This window comes from Falco rusticolus, chromosome 9, assembly GCF_015220075.1.
Source record: "Falco rusticolus isolate bFalRus1 chromosome 9, bFalRus1.pri, whole genome shotgun sequence".
In the NCBI taxonomy this organism is placed as follows: Eukaryota; Metazoa; Chordata; class Aves; order Falconiformes; family Falconidae; genus Falco; species Falco rusticolus.
The window spans coordinates 51,495,764-51,512,355 of NC_051195.1; the positions used below are offsets into that span (position 1 = coordinate 51,495,764).

The 16,592-nt window shown below is 58.1% G+C and overlaps 3 protein-coding genes across 11 annotated transcripts in view; 2 read left to right on the forward strand and 1 right to left on the reverse strand.

The window, feature by feature from the left end:
- OLFML2A (olfactomedin like 2A) overlaps positions 1–1,602 on the forward strand; it is a 51,313-nt gene extending 49,711 nt beyond the window's left edge. For 2 of the 3 annotated variants that reach the window (XM_037399160.1, XM_037399162.1), the window contains one exon: positions 125–1,601. In XM_037399160.1, the coding sequence (XP_037255057.1) occupies positions 125–726 (602 nt within the window). In that variant the 3' untranslated portion in view covers positions 727–1,601. Of the gene's footprint in view, positions 1–124 lie in introns of all 3 variants that reach the window. The other variant, XM_037399161.1, reaches the window with a different exon arrangement.
- An 8,997-nt stretch (positions 1,603–10,599) lies between these two features.
- RPL35 (ribosomal protein L35) lies at positions 10,600–12,418 on the reverse strand. The gene is made up of 4 exons (XM_037399532.1): positions 12,332–12,418; positions 11,946–12,082; positions 11,485–11,566; positions 10,600–10,824 (listed from the first exon to the last, which is right to left on the reverse strand). The coding sequence occupies exons 1-4, from the start codon at positions 12,332–12,334 to the stop codon at positions 10,675–10,677; spliced, it is 372 nt and encodes a 123-aa protein (XP_037255429.1). The 5' UTR covers positions 12,335–12,418; the 3' UTR covers positions 10,600–10,674.
- A 95-nt stretch (positions 12,419–12,513) lies between these two features.
- The window catches only part of SCAI (suppressor of cancer cell invasion), a 44,597-nt gene continuing 40,518 nt past the window's right edge, over positions 12,514–16,592 (forward strand). The window contains exons 1-2 of one of the 7 annotated variants that reach the window (XM_037399526.1): positions 12,514–13,165; positions 13,316–13,360. Coding sequence is in view for 4 of the 7 variants with exons in the window: in XM_037399525.1 (XP_037255422.1) it covers positions 13,113–13,165; positions 13,316–13,360 (98 nt within the window). In the remaining 3 variants the exon portion in view is untranslated. The remainder of the gene's footprint in view (positions 13,166–13,315; positions 13,361–16,592) is intronic. The other 6 variants (XM_037399525.1, XM_037399527.1, XM_037399523.1 and 3 more) reach the window with 6 other exon arrangements.

Sequence of the window (16,592 nt, forward strand, 5' to 3'; positions counted from 1 at the left end):
TGGGGAGCACTCATGGGGCAGTGAGGGGGAAATGAGTCCCCTGCCGCTTACAGCACGCTTGGGCTACCGTGTGTGGGACCCCAGTGCTGCGAGGTGTCCCAACACACCTCCCACCCGCTCGCAGGCCGCTGGAGCAACCTCTACAAGCTGCCTTACAACTGGATCGGCACTGGGCACGTGGTGTACCGGGGGGCCTTTTACTACAACCGCGCCTTCACCAAGAACATCATCAAATACGACCTGAAGGAGAGGTATGTGGCGGGTTGGGCGCTGCTCCATGACGTGGTGTACGAGGACACGACACCCTGGAAATGGAGGGGCCACTCGGACATTGACTTCGCCGTGGATGAGAGCGGGCTCTGGGTCATCTACCCCTCCGTGGACTACGACTACTCGCAGCAGGAGGTGATCGTCCTGAGCCGACTCGACCCCGGAGACCTCTCGGTGCGCAGGGAGACCACCTGGAAGACAGGGCTAAAGCGCAATGCCTATGGGAACTGCTTCATCATCTGCGGCATCCTCTACGCTGTGGACACCTACAGCCAGAAGGAAGGGCAGATCTCCTACGCCTTCGACACGCACACGGACACGGAGGCAGAGCTCCGGCTGCCCTTCCTCAACCAGTATGCCTTCACCACACAGGTTGACTACAACCCCAAGGAGAAGGTGCTCTACGCCTGGGACAACGGCCATCAGATGACATACGGGCTGCGCTTCGTGGTCTGAGTGCCCGGCCAGGTCCCAGCCGCATCCCTGCGCCCACCTTCCACCATGCCCGGCCGGGGCACCCCGATGCAGCTGGGCCAGGGCTGCGGCAAGAGCCTGGCTCCCACCCCAGAACCCTCCCCGTCTGCTGTGCCCCAGTCAGCTGCACCGTGCCTGTGGCATTGCAGGGCAGGGGATGTGGTAAGTGCAGCCCCCAGCCGACACCCCCACGACAACGTGGCCCCAGGGGCCATGGGGCTGCCCCACAGCCAGCAGCTCGTCCAGCGTTGCCTTCCTGGGGACACCGGAGAGGAGCTCAGCCCTGTGTCCCTGCAACACCGGGAGGCAGCCGAGTCTGCACCACCGCTGGTATGGCAGCACCCGCCCCATGCCACCGCACTGAGCACCCGCCTGTGCTGCGCCCCACCTGAGCACCGCTCTGCACACCGCACTGACCACAGACTCACCGTCACCGTAAAGGTGTGAGTGCCTTACCAGCCTGGTGCCGGCTGCAGGGCTCCGTGCCCTCGCCTGCGCCAAGTGCCGCGGGGCGGGCAGGGCCCCCTCGCTGCCGGGGCAGGAGGAACAGCTGCTGATTGCTATTTTAGGAGACGTGATTAAGATGCCTTTGCTTTTGCCGCTCATTAGCTTATTATTTAAATGCATTCACCAGAGCCGTGCGAAGTCCCCTCTCCTGGCAGGGGGTGCAGAGCAGCATGGCCGCAGTGCCGGGGTGCCCAGCCGCCACCCAGCACCGGTGGGGAGGAGGCACATGCGGCGAGGGAGCCCGGGGCCATCCTGCTCTCCGCCTAAGGCAGGGCAAGGGGCCAGCAGCGCTTGGCTTGGGTTTGGTCATTTTAGACATGAACAGTATTAAAAAAATAACAGATGTGAAACTGGGTTGCGTGCGCTGTCATTTCTCCTGAAGCCGGGCAGGGTGGGCACTCGCCGTCCCTGTCCCACAGCCAGGCATGCCCGGGGGTTGCTGGCACATGTGGCTGCTGTTCATTGCACATCTGGTGTGGCTCTGGGCAGCGCTCCCCACACTGAGCCTGGGGCAGCACCCCACATCCCCCACCCTGAGCCTGGGGCAGCACCCAACATCCTGCGCAGCACCTGGCACAGCACCCGGCTGTGCCACAGCCCCGGCTGGGCAGCACAGAGGCAGGTGAGTCCCCAGCACAGACGGGGGGGGGGGGGGGTATGGGGGGTTTGGCATTCCCTGTGAGAGCTGCGGCAGCCGGGGCTGGGCGCTGCTGCCAGGGCAAGTAGGAAAGGGAGAGGGGAGCAGCTGAGCGTGGGCACGGGGCAGCAGCTGCCCTGACTCTGCTGCAAAATTTGGCAAGCATGGGGCTGCTGGAGGCCCCCGGGTGGGAGCAGCCTGCCCGCCCAGCTCCCGCCTGTGTGTGCTAGAGCGGCTGCCACTCAGCACCACGAGGCCCTGCGCACTGGCCTCGTGTCCCACTGGGCTCCTCGTGCCACAGAGCCATCACCGGGCAGCTGAGCCCGCTGTCCCAGGATGCCGGCACAGCTGAAATGTTTTCTACCATGAAGAGCCAAAGCCAGCGCTGGGCCTGGGGCAGCTCAGCACCCCCCGGCCCTATGCTGCACCCAGACCTGGGTCCTGCTCTGGCTCACACAAGTCCTGCCTACCCCTGCCCCTGCCAACCCCCGCGCCCAGCGCATCCCTCGCTTGGCTGCAAGTCCTCACCACGAGAAAGGAGCTGGCTGACTTTTTCCCCCCCGAGCTGGGTCCCTGCCAGGCTTTTATCTAGCGATCCCCAGCAAATCCCTGTCCAAACAATATGGATTTCTGACATTTTTTTGCGGTAAAGTAAACTCCCAGCGCATCTCTAATTCCAGGGCTTTGTTGTTCTTCGGCAGGGGCTGCGTGGCTCTTTGCCATCTCGCTGTGCCGGGCTGGGCTGTGGGACGCCCCTCCGCTCCCCTCGGGATGAAAACACCGGGAAGGGAGTAATTAAACCCGCGTGGCTGGAGGGCAGCGTCACCTAATTGCAGCCATGGGGCCTCCTGCAAAGACGCCCCTCTGAGAGCATGCTCCTTGCTGCCACTAACACCGTGATAACGAGAAGCTCTAATTATGCCCACATGACAGGCATTGCATGAAATACTTTCTCCCCCCCCCCCCCCCCCCCCCCCCCCGACAGCTGCCTGGCCTTGGCCCCGAAACCTGCAGTTTGGCCAGGCTCCGCAGCCCCTCGCACCACAGCCTGGGGGTGCCTGGGGAGGGAGCAACACAGGGCGATGGGGGCAATGTGCGATGATGCAGGACAATGTGGGGTGATGTGGGGCAACGCAGGGTGATGTGGGGTGCTGCAGAGTGGCGAGCTGGCAGCAGTGTGCAGCCTCACGAGGGTTTCTTGGCAGCGCAAGGCCATGCAGCAGCAGCACAGGCTGTAAAGGCACCAGCACCGTACAAGCCACGGCACCGGCACTGTGCGAGCAGCCCCCAGCGTGTGGGGCTCTGCCCTACGTGCCCAGCACCAGCGAAGCCTCCTCTGGCTCCCCACTGACAAAACACCAGCAGCGAACAAAAACAAAGGGGCTTTTGTTTCCCAGTGGGGTTATTGTGTTGGGTCCTTGGGCTTCCCGGACCCCCCACTGCTCCATGCCTTTCTCTCAATTCAAAGTCACCCTGATCCCCTTTCTCTGCTATTATGTGTCAGGGAATCACACCCGGGGTCGGGTCCATGGAAAAGTCTGTGAGCGCCTGCTCCAGCTCTCCCTGCCTGGCCCCGACCAGCCCATGTGCGACCAGTCCATGCCCGTGGCCCTCAGCCTCAGCATCCCTTCGCTAGCTGGTCCTTGTGCAGGTCCCAACCCTGCTCCCCGGCTGTGGTCCTGGTCCATGGTCCCTTGATGCCTGGTCCTGCTCTCTGGCCTCTGGTCCCGGTCCCAGGCAGGATGAGGGAGGCTGAAGATGGGGGTCTCCGATCAGGACATGATGAGGACCTGTGGATGGGGGTAGGATGGGTTCCTGCCGCGCTGGGCGCTGCTGACTTCCAGACATTCCTCCTGTGCGTGGCCAGCACCACCTCAGCTCATAACGTGATTAAAAGATTAAAATCTCTCAGTTCAGCAGCAAGCAGCAAATGAAGCTTGAGACAGGGATGCTGAGGGGCTGCTGTGCCCGAGGGCCCCGTGACGGCAATGCAGTGCCCGGGGAAGAGCAGCCGAGGCCATGCAGGCAGGTGCTGCTGGCACCACAGCCCTCCCTCCAAACCCCCTCCTGCAGCACGGCGGCCCCGGGGGAAGCCGGGCACTGAAGCCTCCATCCCCCCTACCTCCTCGGTTACTGGCTGGGGCTGGTTGGGTTGTGGTGGTTTTGCCTCAGCCCTGGCCCCACTGACCGGGCTGGCTGTCCCACTCGTCCTGCCGCTGAGCCGGCCCCACCAGCACCATGGCATGGTGCCAGCACAGCGCAGAGCCAGCTTGGTGCCACTGGTGAGCCCGGGCCCCACCAGCACCGTGGCATGGTGCCAGCACAGTGCAGAGCCAGCTTGGTGCCACTGGTGAGCCCGGGGGGTGGCCAGCCTGCAGGCAGGCAGGATGCATGGAGGGTAGGACATGGCACCAGCCCTGCTCCAGGTGACATTCCGTCTGGAGCCTGTCCTTGGCCGCAAGCTGTTGGCACCTGCCAAAGATGCACCAAAATCATCGGTCCTCATCCCATGCTGGGTGCCGGGAGCCTCAGCTGGTGCAGCTGAACCACCCTGACTGCAGTTTGCTGCCACAGGAGGGCCCTGCCCACCCCAGCCCCAGGACATGAGACAATCCAACAGCTCGCCCATGGCCACGCAGCCCTTCCCTGGCCACAGAGAGCTGAGAGCCGCCTGCCTGGGGGCTGCAGGGCCAGGAGCAGCTGTGCTCGGAGAATCTGGCAGGGTAATTGGGCCCTTCCCTCCATTCTTATCTCCGTCCGGGGCCACTGACCCAGGAAACGAGGCGATGTGTGTCCAGCAGCAGGTGGAAGCAAGTCCTGGGGCTGTGCCCACATCATGAACATGCTTCAAAGCTGGAGCCGGCAGCACTGAGCGTCACAGGGATCTATTTTTATTGCCCTCCCTGACCCTTCCTGCCACATGGTCCCTGCTGCCCTGGCAGCACATCAACACGGGGAGGGGAGGCATTTGCTGCTGTGCCTCTCCCTCCCGCTCCCCAGGGACATGCCTTGGCTCCCCGGCACAGTGGCAGTGTGGCAGGATGGTGCTGGCATCACTCTGCCAGGACATCCCTGCTCTCTGCATCCCCAAGCCATGGCTTGCAGGGCGGTGCAGGATGGGTACGTCCCTGCTGAGACCCACCGGCTCATTGCACCCAGGGCCAGCAGGGAGCTGGGGAGGACACGGTGGGTGAGGTTTCCCCTGGGAAGTGTGGGGGTGCCCAGCACCAAACCTGCTCGAGTGCTTCCCCTTGGCCAGGCTGTGCTCACAGCAGGGAGCTGTTTCTCTTGTAACCGTGACGAAGCTGTGGCTGGAAGTGCAGCAGGGGTTCAGGATGCGAGCACTGACCAACCCAAACAACGCTGGTCAGGCGAGCAGCAGGCGCTGCCGGCTCTGCATGCACCTTTGCAACACCCCAGGGCTGCGAGGGGCTGCCAGAAATGGTGCAGTGGGGAAACCAAGGCATGAACCCACCTGCAAGACCAGGGAGCCTCTGCATCCTTTCCCCCATGTCCCCCTCTCTGGGCTGGGGCAGGCACAGTGGGCACAGCCCAGCATGGACACACTGCTCCCAGCACAGATCCACTGCTCCCACCATGGAGCTGCTGCAGGGGAGGAGGAAGGTGGCAGGGGCAGAGCACTGGGTGCAGGGGCAGCACCCATCTGCCTCCACCTCCCCCCCTGCTCTGGGCCATAAAGGGCACTCACCCGCTCTGCACCCAAGATAGAGCTGATTGTCCCCAGGGCCAGCAAAAGATTTACTGGGGCCGCGGCCGTGTCACTGCTGGGTGACAGGGAGCATGGCCTCATGCCTGGCAGCGCTGCCTTGCCCCGGCCCGGCCGGCCAAGGGCTGCCTCCTGGGGCTGGGGGCAACACGGCTCCGCTCCGCCTAGATCTGTCCCAGCACGGCCAGGCTGTGGGACGCAGGGCTCGGCAGGGAGCTGTGCCGGGGACGCGGTGCCCAGCCGTGTTGGCAGCCTCTCGGCAGAGCCCGGCAGTCCCCCAGCAGCGGGTCAGTGCCAGCACCACGGCCACCATGCTGTGCCCCCAGCCTGTTGGCCGCCCTTGCTGGCACCTGTCTGGTGGGACACTGCTGGGGCCGTGGGCAGTCTCTGGAGAGCCGCAGGGCACCGCGGGTGCAGGGGCTGCTGACCCTGAGCGGCAGCGGGAAAGGGCCAGGCAGCAGGAGGTGGCAGCGGCCGGAGGGAAGGGAGGGGAGCTGCGGGCCTTGGCAGCGCTGCCGCTGACTCACCACCGGTGGAAACAGAGATCTGCTCCCAGGCTTGCTGCCATCACCAGCCCCAAGCTACCCCAGCCCCCCGGCACAGCACAGCAGCCCCTGGGGGTGGGGGGGCACCCTGCCAACACCCCTTCCCCAGCGGCACCCATGGCACAGCGCGGGGGGAAGGGGGTCTGCCTGGGGGCTGCTCTCACGGCCAGGTGCTGCTCACGCCCACACAGGGGGCTTCCTCCATCACCCCTGGGTGCACAGCCAGGCTGGCAGGGAGCCAGGAGCCCCGGCACACGGTGCCCCCCCCCCAGTCTCCTGGGAGCCCAAGGGCCACCTTTGTGCGGGAGCCCCTCACACGGTGGGAGCCTGGTCTGGATACCGCCTGTATTCATGGGAGCGGCAGGACCGGGGCAGCACGGGGACAAGTTCTCCCCAGCCTGGCCACCAAAACGGGCATTCAGGGCAGGGAGCGGGCAGCTGCCCCGGCAGACCTGGGCTGCTGGGACGTGGCGTTTCCCCGCTGGCCCAGGGCTCACAACGCAGCGCTCAGCAGCCAGATGTGCTGGGCACACTGCTCGCCCGCAGCCACGTGGGGCTGCCGCTCCCCAGCACGCTGAGAGGAGCGGGTGGCACAGAGCGGCCGAGGACACCTGCACATGCCCAGGGTGGTCGCTCCCAAGCTCCCTGCTCACCCTGCCCTGCCCAGCGCCTTGCACGCCCCACCACGTGCTGCTCCCTGCATGCCCCGCTGCAGGCAGAATCCGGGGTCAGCACTAGCACCCAAGAGCAAAGGAGCCGTCCCCAGAGGAGGGAGGTGGCAGCAGTGCCAGGAGCGTTAGAAGAGCTGCAGTCCGTGTCCATTGCAGCAAACAGTGCCCGAGGCGCGCGGAACCTGGGCTTTCCCACCCAGACCTTGCAGGACTCTCATCTGCCTCTGCCCTCTCTGCAGTTCTCCCCTGCCTGCGCCGCAGGATCAGGTCCTGGCAGCTCCCAGAGACACCATCCGCACTCGGCCACTGCCTGCTGTGCAGGGGAGAGACATCTGGTGCCGCTGAACGCTTTCCAGGGCGTGCAGCCAGCGCTGCCTTCGCAGTGGCATCAGCCCTGGGCTGTGCCTTGCAGCCAGCCAGCCGCTGCTCCTCCTTCCTCATCCCCACCCTGGAAATTATTTATTTGCTGAAGAACAGCTTTCCCCAGGAAGTCTACTCAGATGCCGAGGAACAGCTTCAGTTACAAGGAAAAATAAACAATTTGAGCCTTAGAGGCCCTGATGCTCTGCAAACACCAGTGCTAAACCCGGGGCCAGTGTCAGCAGCTGCACAGGGTCAGTGCAGGAGAGGGCTCCCAGCACCCCATCAGCACCGTGCTCAAGGGGGACGCAGCCCACGCTGCCCGCAGCGGCAGGGGGTGATGCCGCATGGTCCCCCTGAAGGTCTCTGAGGCGGGGATTTAGTGCAGTGCCAGAAACCCATCTACCTCCTCAAGTAGCTGCTGCGGGTTGTGCACTAATCAAAGCTTGAGCTGCTCCCCCACCCCGTACCGACCCCGCTTCAGTGCATGGATGACTTCTTGGCAGCCCCGGCTTCCCAGCCCAGCTTCTGGCAGGTCACCCGCTCCCACTCCCAACAGTGGGGTGCTGTGCCACAGCCCCCTCCCCCGGGGCAGCAGCCCCACACTTTGCACAGCTGCCCCCTGCACGGGAGCCAGAGGCAAAGCGTGCCCTCAGCAAGCCCTGCGCCCCAGCGCCACGCAGCCAGGCGGGCAAGGCGACACCGAGCTGAGCACACTCCATTCACAAAGGTGTGTAGAACAGCTCTGGAAGTACAGCAGATTGTAACTGAAACCCCCATTAGATACTTGAGAAGTTGTACAAACCCATTTGCCTTCAAAGGTGGCCTTGAAGTGAGCAGGCAGCTGCACCGGAGACCTCCAGAGGAACAGTCCCACCTCAATCACCTGTACAAGTGCAGACACGCAAATAACACCAACGCCCCGCAGCTCGCGACTTCAGGATGTTCGGAGGTACCAGCTCCCAAGCTGCTACTCGTTTTGTCCCCACAGTTCAGGCACATGTTGTGTTCTCTGGGCATGATGCCGCTATCTAAAGCCACAAATTCTCCTTGGATGTTCAGCGCCTGGTAATTAGGGTTTATTTTTCCGTGTTTCCCCGACCCCTTGTTACATGATTAGTAAAGGGCACATCAGCGAGCTGTATCACAACCAGACCTTTCAGACAGATGACCCTCTCCAGGCAGCTGCTGCTCATGGCTGGGGATGGAAGGTGACAGCCGTTTCACCTGAGGCACACCCCGATGTTGTCACCAGAGGCTCTGCAGCAATAACCACCTTCTTCCCACCTCCATTTCCAAGCCACCCCACAGCTTGCACCATCCAGGAGCAGACTCCAGAAGGCCATTAGGGCAGCGTTACCTGTGTTTGCTTTTCCGCATCAGGAATAGGGTTAAGAGCCACCAGGCTCTCCTCGGATGGGCTGATGGAAGAGCACGGGCACACAACGCCTCTGTACAAGAGAAGCACAAATACAGCTGGGCATGACCAGAGGCAGCCAGCCCGATTCCTGGCACAGGGGACCAGCCCCTCCTCCGCCTTTGTCAAGTATCAGGCTGCTGGGACAGGAGCATGCGGATCTGGGATCCTTGCAGTGGGGCAGTGCTTGCAGAGGGCCACAGGTGCTGCGTGAAAAGCACATGCTTCTGGAAAAACAGTGTGCTGCAGGCCACTGCAGGATACTTGGAAGCAGCAATGCACAGCATTTCGTAACGCTGCCTGCCCTCATGGCAACATGAGCCAAAGCCAGTTCCCACACGTAACGCTCCATCTTACGGCACAGCTCCAGCAGGACTCATGCAGGGCCTGTGCCCAGAGCTGGGGCTCCTTCACTGCCAAACTTTATCGTGTTCAGGTCCACACGAAGCTCCTAACAAAGCTATCACACAGCCAGCATTAGCATCATTGTAAAGCTATCCCTCATAACAGCTCAGTACATGGGAAATTCATTTTACCACACATAATTAGACCTCTCTCTGGCTAAAACTTGTTCGAGGCTTAGAAAGCCTTCAGATCTAAATTCAGCAAGCAGAATTAAGATCTTTTTCCTAAAGGGAATCTGGATCCAATCTAAGGACTCCCTAATGGGTATAGAATTTTTCATGTTAGAATGTATTAGCTATGCTAACACAAACCATGAGTGCATCACTAATGCTCAAGCAGCACTGCATAACTCTTCCTTACAGCAGTACCAAAAAAGGCCAGAGTTCCAAAGAACTCCATGGGGTGGCAGAAAGTCGAAATGTTTAACTAGTTCTGTGCCTCACAGGTGAAACGTGTGGAACCATGAGATAAGGGAGTGCATTGAAACTTTACAGGTGACCCTTCTAGCTCAGCTTTCCTCAAGTCCAGTTTCCTGATTACCTGACCTCTATCAGTCTTGACATGCACACAAAACCAACACCTGGTCTGAAACTACCACAGCCCTTATGTTTTCCTACCGCTCCAACTGGAACTGAGCTTCCTCTCTTCTGCATGTCATGCTGTATGCAAACAACAGCCTGGCCGGACTGCCCTCCAAAAGAAATGCTTGCACACCACTACAAACAACTCCTCTTTACACTCCAACTCCCAGGGTGAGGGAGCACCAGCCTGCAGCCAGCCCCTGCGCAGCCAGGCATGGACTGACCAAACAGCCTCCATCTGAAATGCACCTCTGCTGACAGGTGATGCTGGGTGGAGCCTTCGCACTCACCCTGAGCACCCTCTTACTTCCAGCTGTTTGCCAACATTAAATCAGCTGCAAGCAGAAACAAACCTGGAGGACAATGCCCGAATCCAGCTTCCTGACCGAAACCGAAGTAGCTTCCTTGGAAGGAGGCTGCAGCAGCCCCTCTGCCCATCTCACTGCAGCTCCGGGCAGCGGTGGTCAGGCTAGTGACCAGCCACCTGTGCGGCACCTGCCTGCAGCGGTCCGCTGGCAGGACCAGGCAAACCACTGCCTACGGCATCTGCCCAGACCTGGGATGGCTGGGGACTCTTTGGTGCTACTACCTGTGCAGAGATCCCAAACAAGTGCTGATGGATCTCTTCAGTTTCAATAAAGTCTGCTAAAACACCTTGGCAAATTAGTTCATCTCTGTAACATTTAAACACTTGCAACTAGACAAGAACTTTAAAATTCACTCTTAAAACTACTGAAGTGATGAACACCAACTCACTGTACACATATGTGTACAGTTTTCCATTTTAAATCAATCTCAAGTTAAAACACTTTTCACATGTTAAGCTGAACCAGCTCCACGGATCTGTACTCATTTGCCTGTTCTTCAAAAAGGAAACCAATCTTAAACTGCAAGTTTAGTATTTTCATTAGCAACAGAAGTTCAAATAAACTTTGTGAATCCTGATTTCTCCTCATAAAGTTGATGACTTCTTTATCCCACCGCTAAAAAACAACCCAACAGTGACAGCTTCCAAACAAAATTCTATTTAATGAGACATACTCAGCCAATATAATTAAGAATTTTCGGCATATTGCAGTTTTATGCCTTGATGGCATATTTTCGCATAGGGTACAAACGTTCTTTTCGCTGCTGTTTTTTGGTCTTCAGATTTTCTTCATGCTTATTTAATCTGCGTCGCATGGCACGAGTCTTCTTCGGCCGCAGATCAAGAGGCTTATACTTTTTGCCCTGTTTGCAAAAATACACAACAGTTGAGTTGGAGAGACTGCAACATACCCCTTAGGTGCAACTGCCTGTAAGAACATCACCAGCAGCGTTTTCAGCTTCTTTTTATTGGGACTATTGTTACAGCCTAGAAGTTCAAGAGAACTCTCCACTAGGAAACATGGAGTTGCTTCTAACTTTTGTGCCAGTTGTAGTAGCTTTGACTCAAGTTTAAGTCATACTTAAGATGAAGAGTCCCAGTTATCCAATACCTTCTGAAAAGCTCTTTTCCCCCCTATTTATGCAATTCAACCCCCAAGAAGTAATACTCTAAAAATTACAGAAACTTATTGAGATAAAGACTTCTTTGGTCACTTCCAACATGATTAAAATTTAGGAGTATTGGCAGTTCTGGAAACTGCATCTTCAGAGAAGCAATGCAGCGCAGCACAAGGCTCTCCTGGCAAAAGCAGATTCACGCTGAGCTTACAGAATTCAGGGTAGTCTTGCAGTAACATTTAAAAAGGAACCACAACTAGAAAACTTTAAAACTGAATATAAATAAGAGCTTTCTTCTTGTGTTCTAAGCTTTTAAGAAACAACCTACAACATTTTTCAAATACATAGTTTGTAGGAAGGAACTAAAGAGAAAAAAAGACCACTATGCAAGATGTTTGCACTTACCTTGTAAAACTTCCTCAAGTTCTCCTTCTGGGTCTGATTGATAACAGTTAAGACTCTGGCAATGGATTTACGAACCACACGTCTGCAGAAACAACAAGAACACACGGAAAGACGAGCCTCCTGGATTTACCACCCAGTGTACACATGGCGCGTACATGCTACAGCCCAGTAACTGACACCGCACCACGCTGCAGCAAAACACTGACGGCTCCCGCCGCATCCAGCTTCACATCTCTGAGCGGAGATACACCACCCATCCCCACGCATACAAAGTTATTCCTCTTCCGTATCGGTTTTAACTTTTTTCTAGTGCGAGACAACCACTGAGAGGCAGCGCGCCGCGGCCCCCCCGCAGGACCGAGCACCCCCGCCCGGTGCGGGGCTCAGGCCCGGGCAGGCTCCTCCGCCGCCCCCGTCCCCCCCTCGGGCCCAGCCTCGCCGCCGGGCTGGGCCCCACTTACATCTTGGAGAGCTTGGAGGCGGCCCCACCGGTCACCTTGGCCACGCGAAGCTGCGACAGCTCCACCTTCAGATCGTCCAGCTGCTTCAGCAGCTCCTCCTTCTTCTTCCCCCGCAGGTCTCGGGCCTTGATCTTGGCCTGCAGGCGGCGGACACCTCGTCAGGCCCACTCCCGGCCCCGCACCCCCCCGCCCGGCAGCGGCCTTCCCCGGGCCTCCCGCCGCCCGCATCCCCCCCACGGCGCCTCGACGGCGGCGCCAGGTCGACGGCACGCGCCAGCGGCGCGGCGGGCCTAGTGCCAGGGCCAGCGTCTTGGTGCCAGGGCCGGCGGCCCGGTGGCCCCGCGGATGCCGCCGGATCGCAGCGGGGCGGGCGCAGAGCCGCTCACCATGATGGCGGCGGCGGCGCGGCGCGGGCCGGAAGGGCCGGAAGCCGGGCAGGGCGGGGGGCGGAGGCGCTGCCGGCCGGAGCCTACCAATCCACGGCCGGGCGGGGGGAGCGGCCTGTGCGCTGCGGCGCCCCCCGTGGGCAGCGCCGTGGTAGCGGCCGCGGGTGCTGACAGGGAAGGCGGGAGGCGGTGGGAGGTGGCGAGGTAGCGCCGCCGGCCCCGGGGCACTGGGGCTGCGGCCCCTCGGGAGGCGGCGGCTGGTGCTGCTGCGCGCCGCTCCGCGCTCTTCCAGCCGCCACAGCCCTGTCAGAGCGGAGCCGGTGTTCTCGCCCTGGCCGAGGTGCGGCACTCTTACCCTGGCAGCGGTGGGAACGTGACGGCGGGCGGGGTGGCAGCGGCCGCGGAGCGGGGCAGGGCCGTGCGCCCAGGTGGCCGGAGGGCCGGCGGGAGGGAGGGGGCAGGCGGGCGGGCCGGGCCCTGCACGGCGGGACAGGCCTCCGCACGGTGGCGCCGCAGCACGCCGCCTCCAGCCGTATCCAGGCAGCCGCGCCGTGCCTCACCGGCCCCGCGCGGGAGGGCGGGGGGCTCCCGACTGACGGTCCGCGCCGCCAATCAGAAGGCCGCCTCGCCGTCAGTGTAGGCGCTCCCCCAATAGGAGCGGGAGGGGGCGGGGTAAGGCCGGCCCAGACTAGCGCGAGGCGGCAGCCGCGCTCCGCGCAGCCGGAGCCTTCGCCGCGGCGGCGCTGGCGGCTTTGCCCGGGAGTTGGCGGAGGCGGCGCGGATGGTGAGAGGGGCCGCCCGGCAGCGCCTGCCCCGCACCGGCCTGGCCTCCAGGTGCGGGGGGCGGAGCGGCGGCTAGGGCGGGTGCGGGGCGCGGGCGGGGCGGCGGCGCGGGCGGGCGGGCGGGAGCGGCGGCGGCGGCTGCGGGCGGCTCGGGGCAGGCCCGGCGGCGGCGCGCCCCTCACCGCTGTCTCGCCCCCGCAGAGCTCCCGGCCCAGCGGAGAAGCCGTGCCGCAAGCGCAAGCCCAGGTAAGGCGGCGGCGAGCGGCGTGGCAGGTGCGGGCGGGGGCGGCCGGGGCGGCGCGGAGCATCCCCCGGCGGCGGGCTTCTCCCGGCGGTGGCCGCAGCCGCGCCGGGGGCCGGGGCCCCGCGCCGTGGTGGGGGGCAGCGGGGCGGGGGTGCCGAGGCCCGGGCGTGCGGAGCCACGCTCGCCGCCGTCTTAGCTGCTAACGGAGAAGAGGAGACACGATGTGACACGTCTTCTGCTTAGGCCTGGATTCGCAACGTAACCGCAATAATTGCGGAGACGGCCCCCTCTTCATTAACTTCTCCATTCGTCACGTTATATCCCCTCTCGCCACCCTGCCTGCCCCCGCTGGGCAGGCCGTCGGTGTCCTGCACACCTCTGACAGGTAGCTGCTTTTCCGCATCAGCAAATGAATCCTTTTGCATGAAATATTGCTGGATTTTACAAGAGCTGTTCGTGCAGTGCTGGATATTCAAATTGCGGGTTTGACAGAATCATCATGGACTTGTCCTGATTTGAAACTTCTATCTTGGCAGCTCCCTCTTGCCAAATTCCTGTTTCCTCTGAGAAATGCTTTGGACAATAGGTGATGTGAAATGCCCTTGGGGATTGAAGCTGGATGATTGTTACATAGTCATCCCCCCGAGGTTTCTTGCCTGTTACTGGGTATAAAAATGTCAATAACCAAAGGCTGCCCCAGTTAAAACATTCAGAATCAAAGCTGCAGGTTTTCAGAGTCTGGGTCTAATCTCTCACTATGGAATGGGACCTGCTTTTGTCAAGTTTGAGTTGTACTTCTGTAATTCAACAGCCAGGCTCCAAACTTCTGTGCTTAGGCTGTCTCTAGGCTAAGCCGTTCTAGTCCTCCAACCTGCAAAATGGATCCCTTAATATGAAAAATTGCTGGATTTTGCGAAAGCTATCCAAACGCAATCCATAATTCTCAGTGTTTTGTCTAAGCTAATGTAGAGCAGCACTGATGGACCATAGGATGACTAAAATGCTAGTATAAGTGAGTCTCCCAGCATGTGTATGCTCTCACACCATTCCTGCGAGCAGCAAAGCTGTGGTGTTAATAGCAGCCTTTGGAAAGTGTAGAAGATCATCCTGGTATGGGTCTTGCTGTGGAAGTTTGCAGATGTGGTTACTGCCTGGTGCATCTTCTTACCTTGTGTGAACCCTGTTGCATAACAGTTGTAACTTCCCTTGCTCAGACTGTTGAGGAAGCAATTAAGAGGCATGACACCTGACTGCAGGTCATGTTAGTAGAAAAAGATGCTATGTTTTCAAATCAGATAAGTCAGTCTCTCCAAAGATGTTTCGATAAACGATCACGGTTTGTTACATGAAAGAAATAATGAGTCACTTAATTAGAAGCAAAGAGCATAATTCTCCAATCATTCTGGGCAGCCAGAATAATACACAAATGTGATGGCCAGATTCTTTGCTCCAGAAAGTATAAAAAACATTCATAGAAACTATATGGAGAGAATAAATATTTTGCTGTGCTACAAAGGAGATTGCAATCATTGTTTTATCTTGAAATATAGGTACAATACAGCCCAAAATTCAATTGGCAATCCACGTCCCTTACAAACACTGGAAGATTTTATCATCAGGATGACTAGCTGAGCTAAGCTCTGCGTGTAAGAATGATACAGACAGCAGCACCATGTTCTATGTTCACCATGCTCAGTTGAGAAACCAGATCTACAAGTGATCGAATGCGGAAAGTGCTTAGTGGTGGAAGGAATGCATAGCTTGCCTGTATTGTTAGCCATTTCTGTGTTACTATTTTATTTGGTGGAGGGAAGTAAAAATGGAGAATAACAATTCAAAACATTGAGAAGCTTATAACCCGAGTCAGTTCTGCACTGAAATTGTGTTGTCCATAACGTTGCACTGAAGGCATAGATTTACACAGGTGGGAGGACGGGGGCTGTAGCTCTCCCTCCTCTGCTGCCAGCGCCACGCCTGTCACATGATGTGACTGCACAGTCCTTTGCTCACACTGCAGCTGCGCTTGCCCTGGTGTGTGCCGGTCAGATTTTGCCTCTTTTTTTAATCAATTTTATTCTGGTTTAGCTCTGTGGGCTTTAAATAGAGTTGTTGATAAACTGATGTGGTGTGAATGGGTAATGAGTATTCATTTGATCATCTGGACACGTTAGTTGGCTTATCTTTTATTCTGCATGGTGTGCTTTGGGCAAGGAAGGAAGAGTTATGGTGCGAAAGTCTATTCTGAGGTGATATTACTGCCTAAATAGCTGAAATTTAACAGTATTTAAAAAAAAAAAACCCAAAACAACAAAAAACCACCAACTCCCCCTCGCCACCCCCTCAGTGCATGATACAGCTATCAGAGTCTTATCATGGAAATCTGTGTGTTGATGTCTTTTTTTGCAGAACTTTTCGTAGGTGTTTTTTTTTTCATAGAAATGTTCAGTTGGAGCAACTTCTGTAAAAAAACAGGACCTGTACACGCAAAGTTCTATGATAATTTTCTTTGGTATTCTTGCATAAGAACGTTCTGCAGCCTTGGCTTTTGTAGCCAGGTTGTTGTCTTTAAGCACATAAGCTCTGTCCTGAATATGTAGTTTTTAAAAAGTCTAGAAACAGAGGTATGGAACGGGGTATGTGCTCTAGCAGAAGGAAATGGTTTAAAGGAATGGACCAAATTGTGTGTGGGAGCTGCATGGAGGGTCAAATAGAGGTCTTTCTATAAAGTATGTAAGTTAGTTGCCAACACAAATATTACCTAGCAGTTTACATGTGCTGAAAGAACGCAGTACAGTCCTGCAACAGGAATAGGATAGAATAACCATCAGTCTGGTTCCCTGAGGATGTCAGTCAAGAAAGGAAGTGTGTGATGCCAAAAAGCCTGGATGGAACAGCAGGTTTAGAGGACTCGTCGTTTGAAGTATTTTTAATTATTGCTATTATTATAATGGAACACAGGCTAGAAGCGGAGTTTTTAAAATATAATTAAAGGAGAAGTCAGCAGAGGGATTTCTCTGCTGTGTGGCAGAGGAATGGTCCAGGAGTAATTCCTGCTCAGGAGGGTGAATTCCCAGAGTGATGACACTCTGTGCAGTTCCCAAGCTTGCTGGCAGCTTACCACCAAATGCCAGTTTGGAGGGAAGAAGTGAACTGAGCAGATTAAAAATCTTTCTCTAGCTTGCACTTCACTCTTTTGTCAGAGTAAGGTTCCTGTTGGAAAGCAGCCATTGACAC

Excerpts from the sequence above, each read along its gene's own strand:
- RPL35 (XM_037399532.1), bottom strand. Across the intron at positions 11,567-11,945 it reads GCCTCCAAGCTCTCCAAGAT|ACGTGTGGTTCGTAAATCCA; the intron begins GTAAGTGGGGCC and ends TTGTTTCTGCAG. Across the intron at positions 10,825-11,484 it reads ACTTGAGGAAGTTTTACAAG|GGCAAAAAGTATAAGCCTCT; the intron begins GTAAGTGCAAAC and ends TTTTGCAAACAG.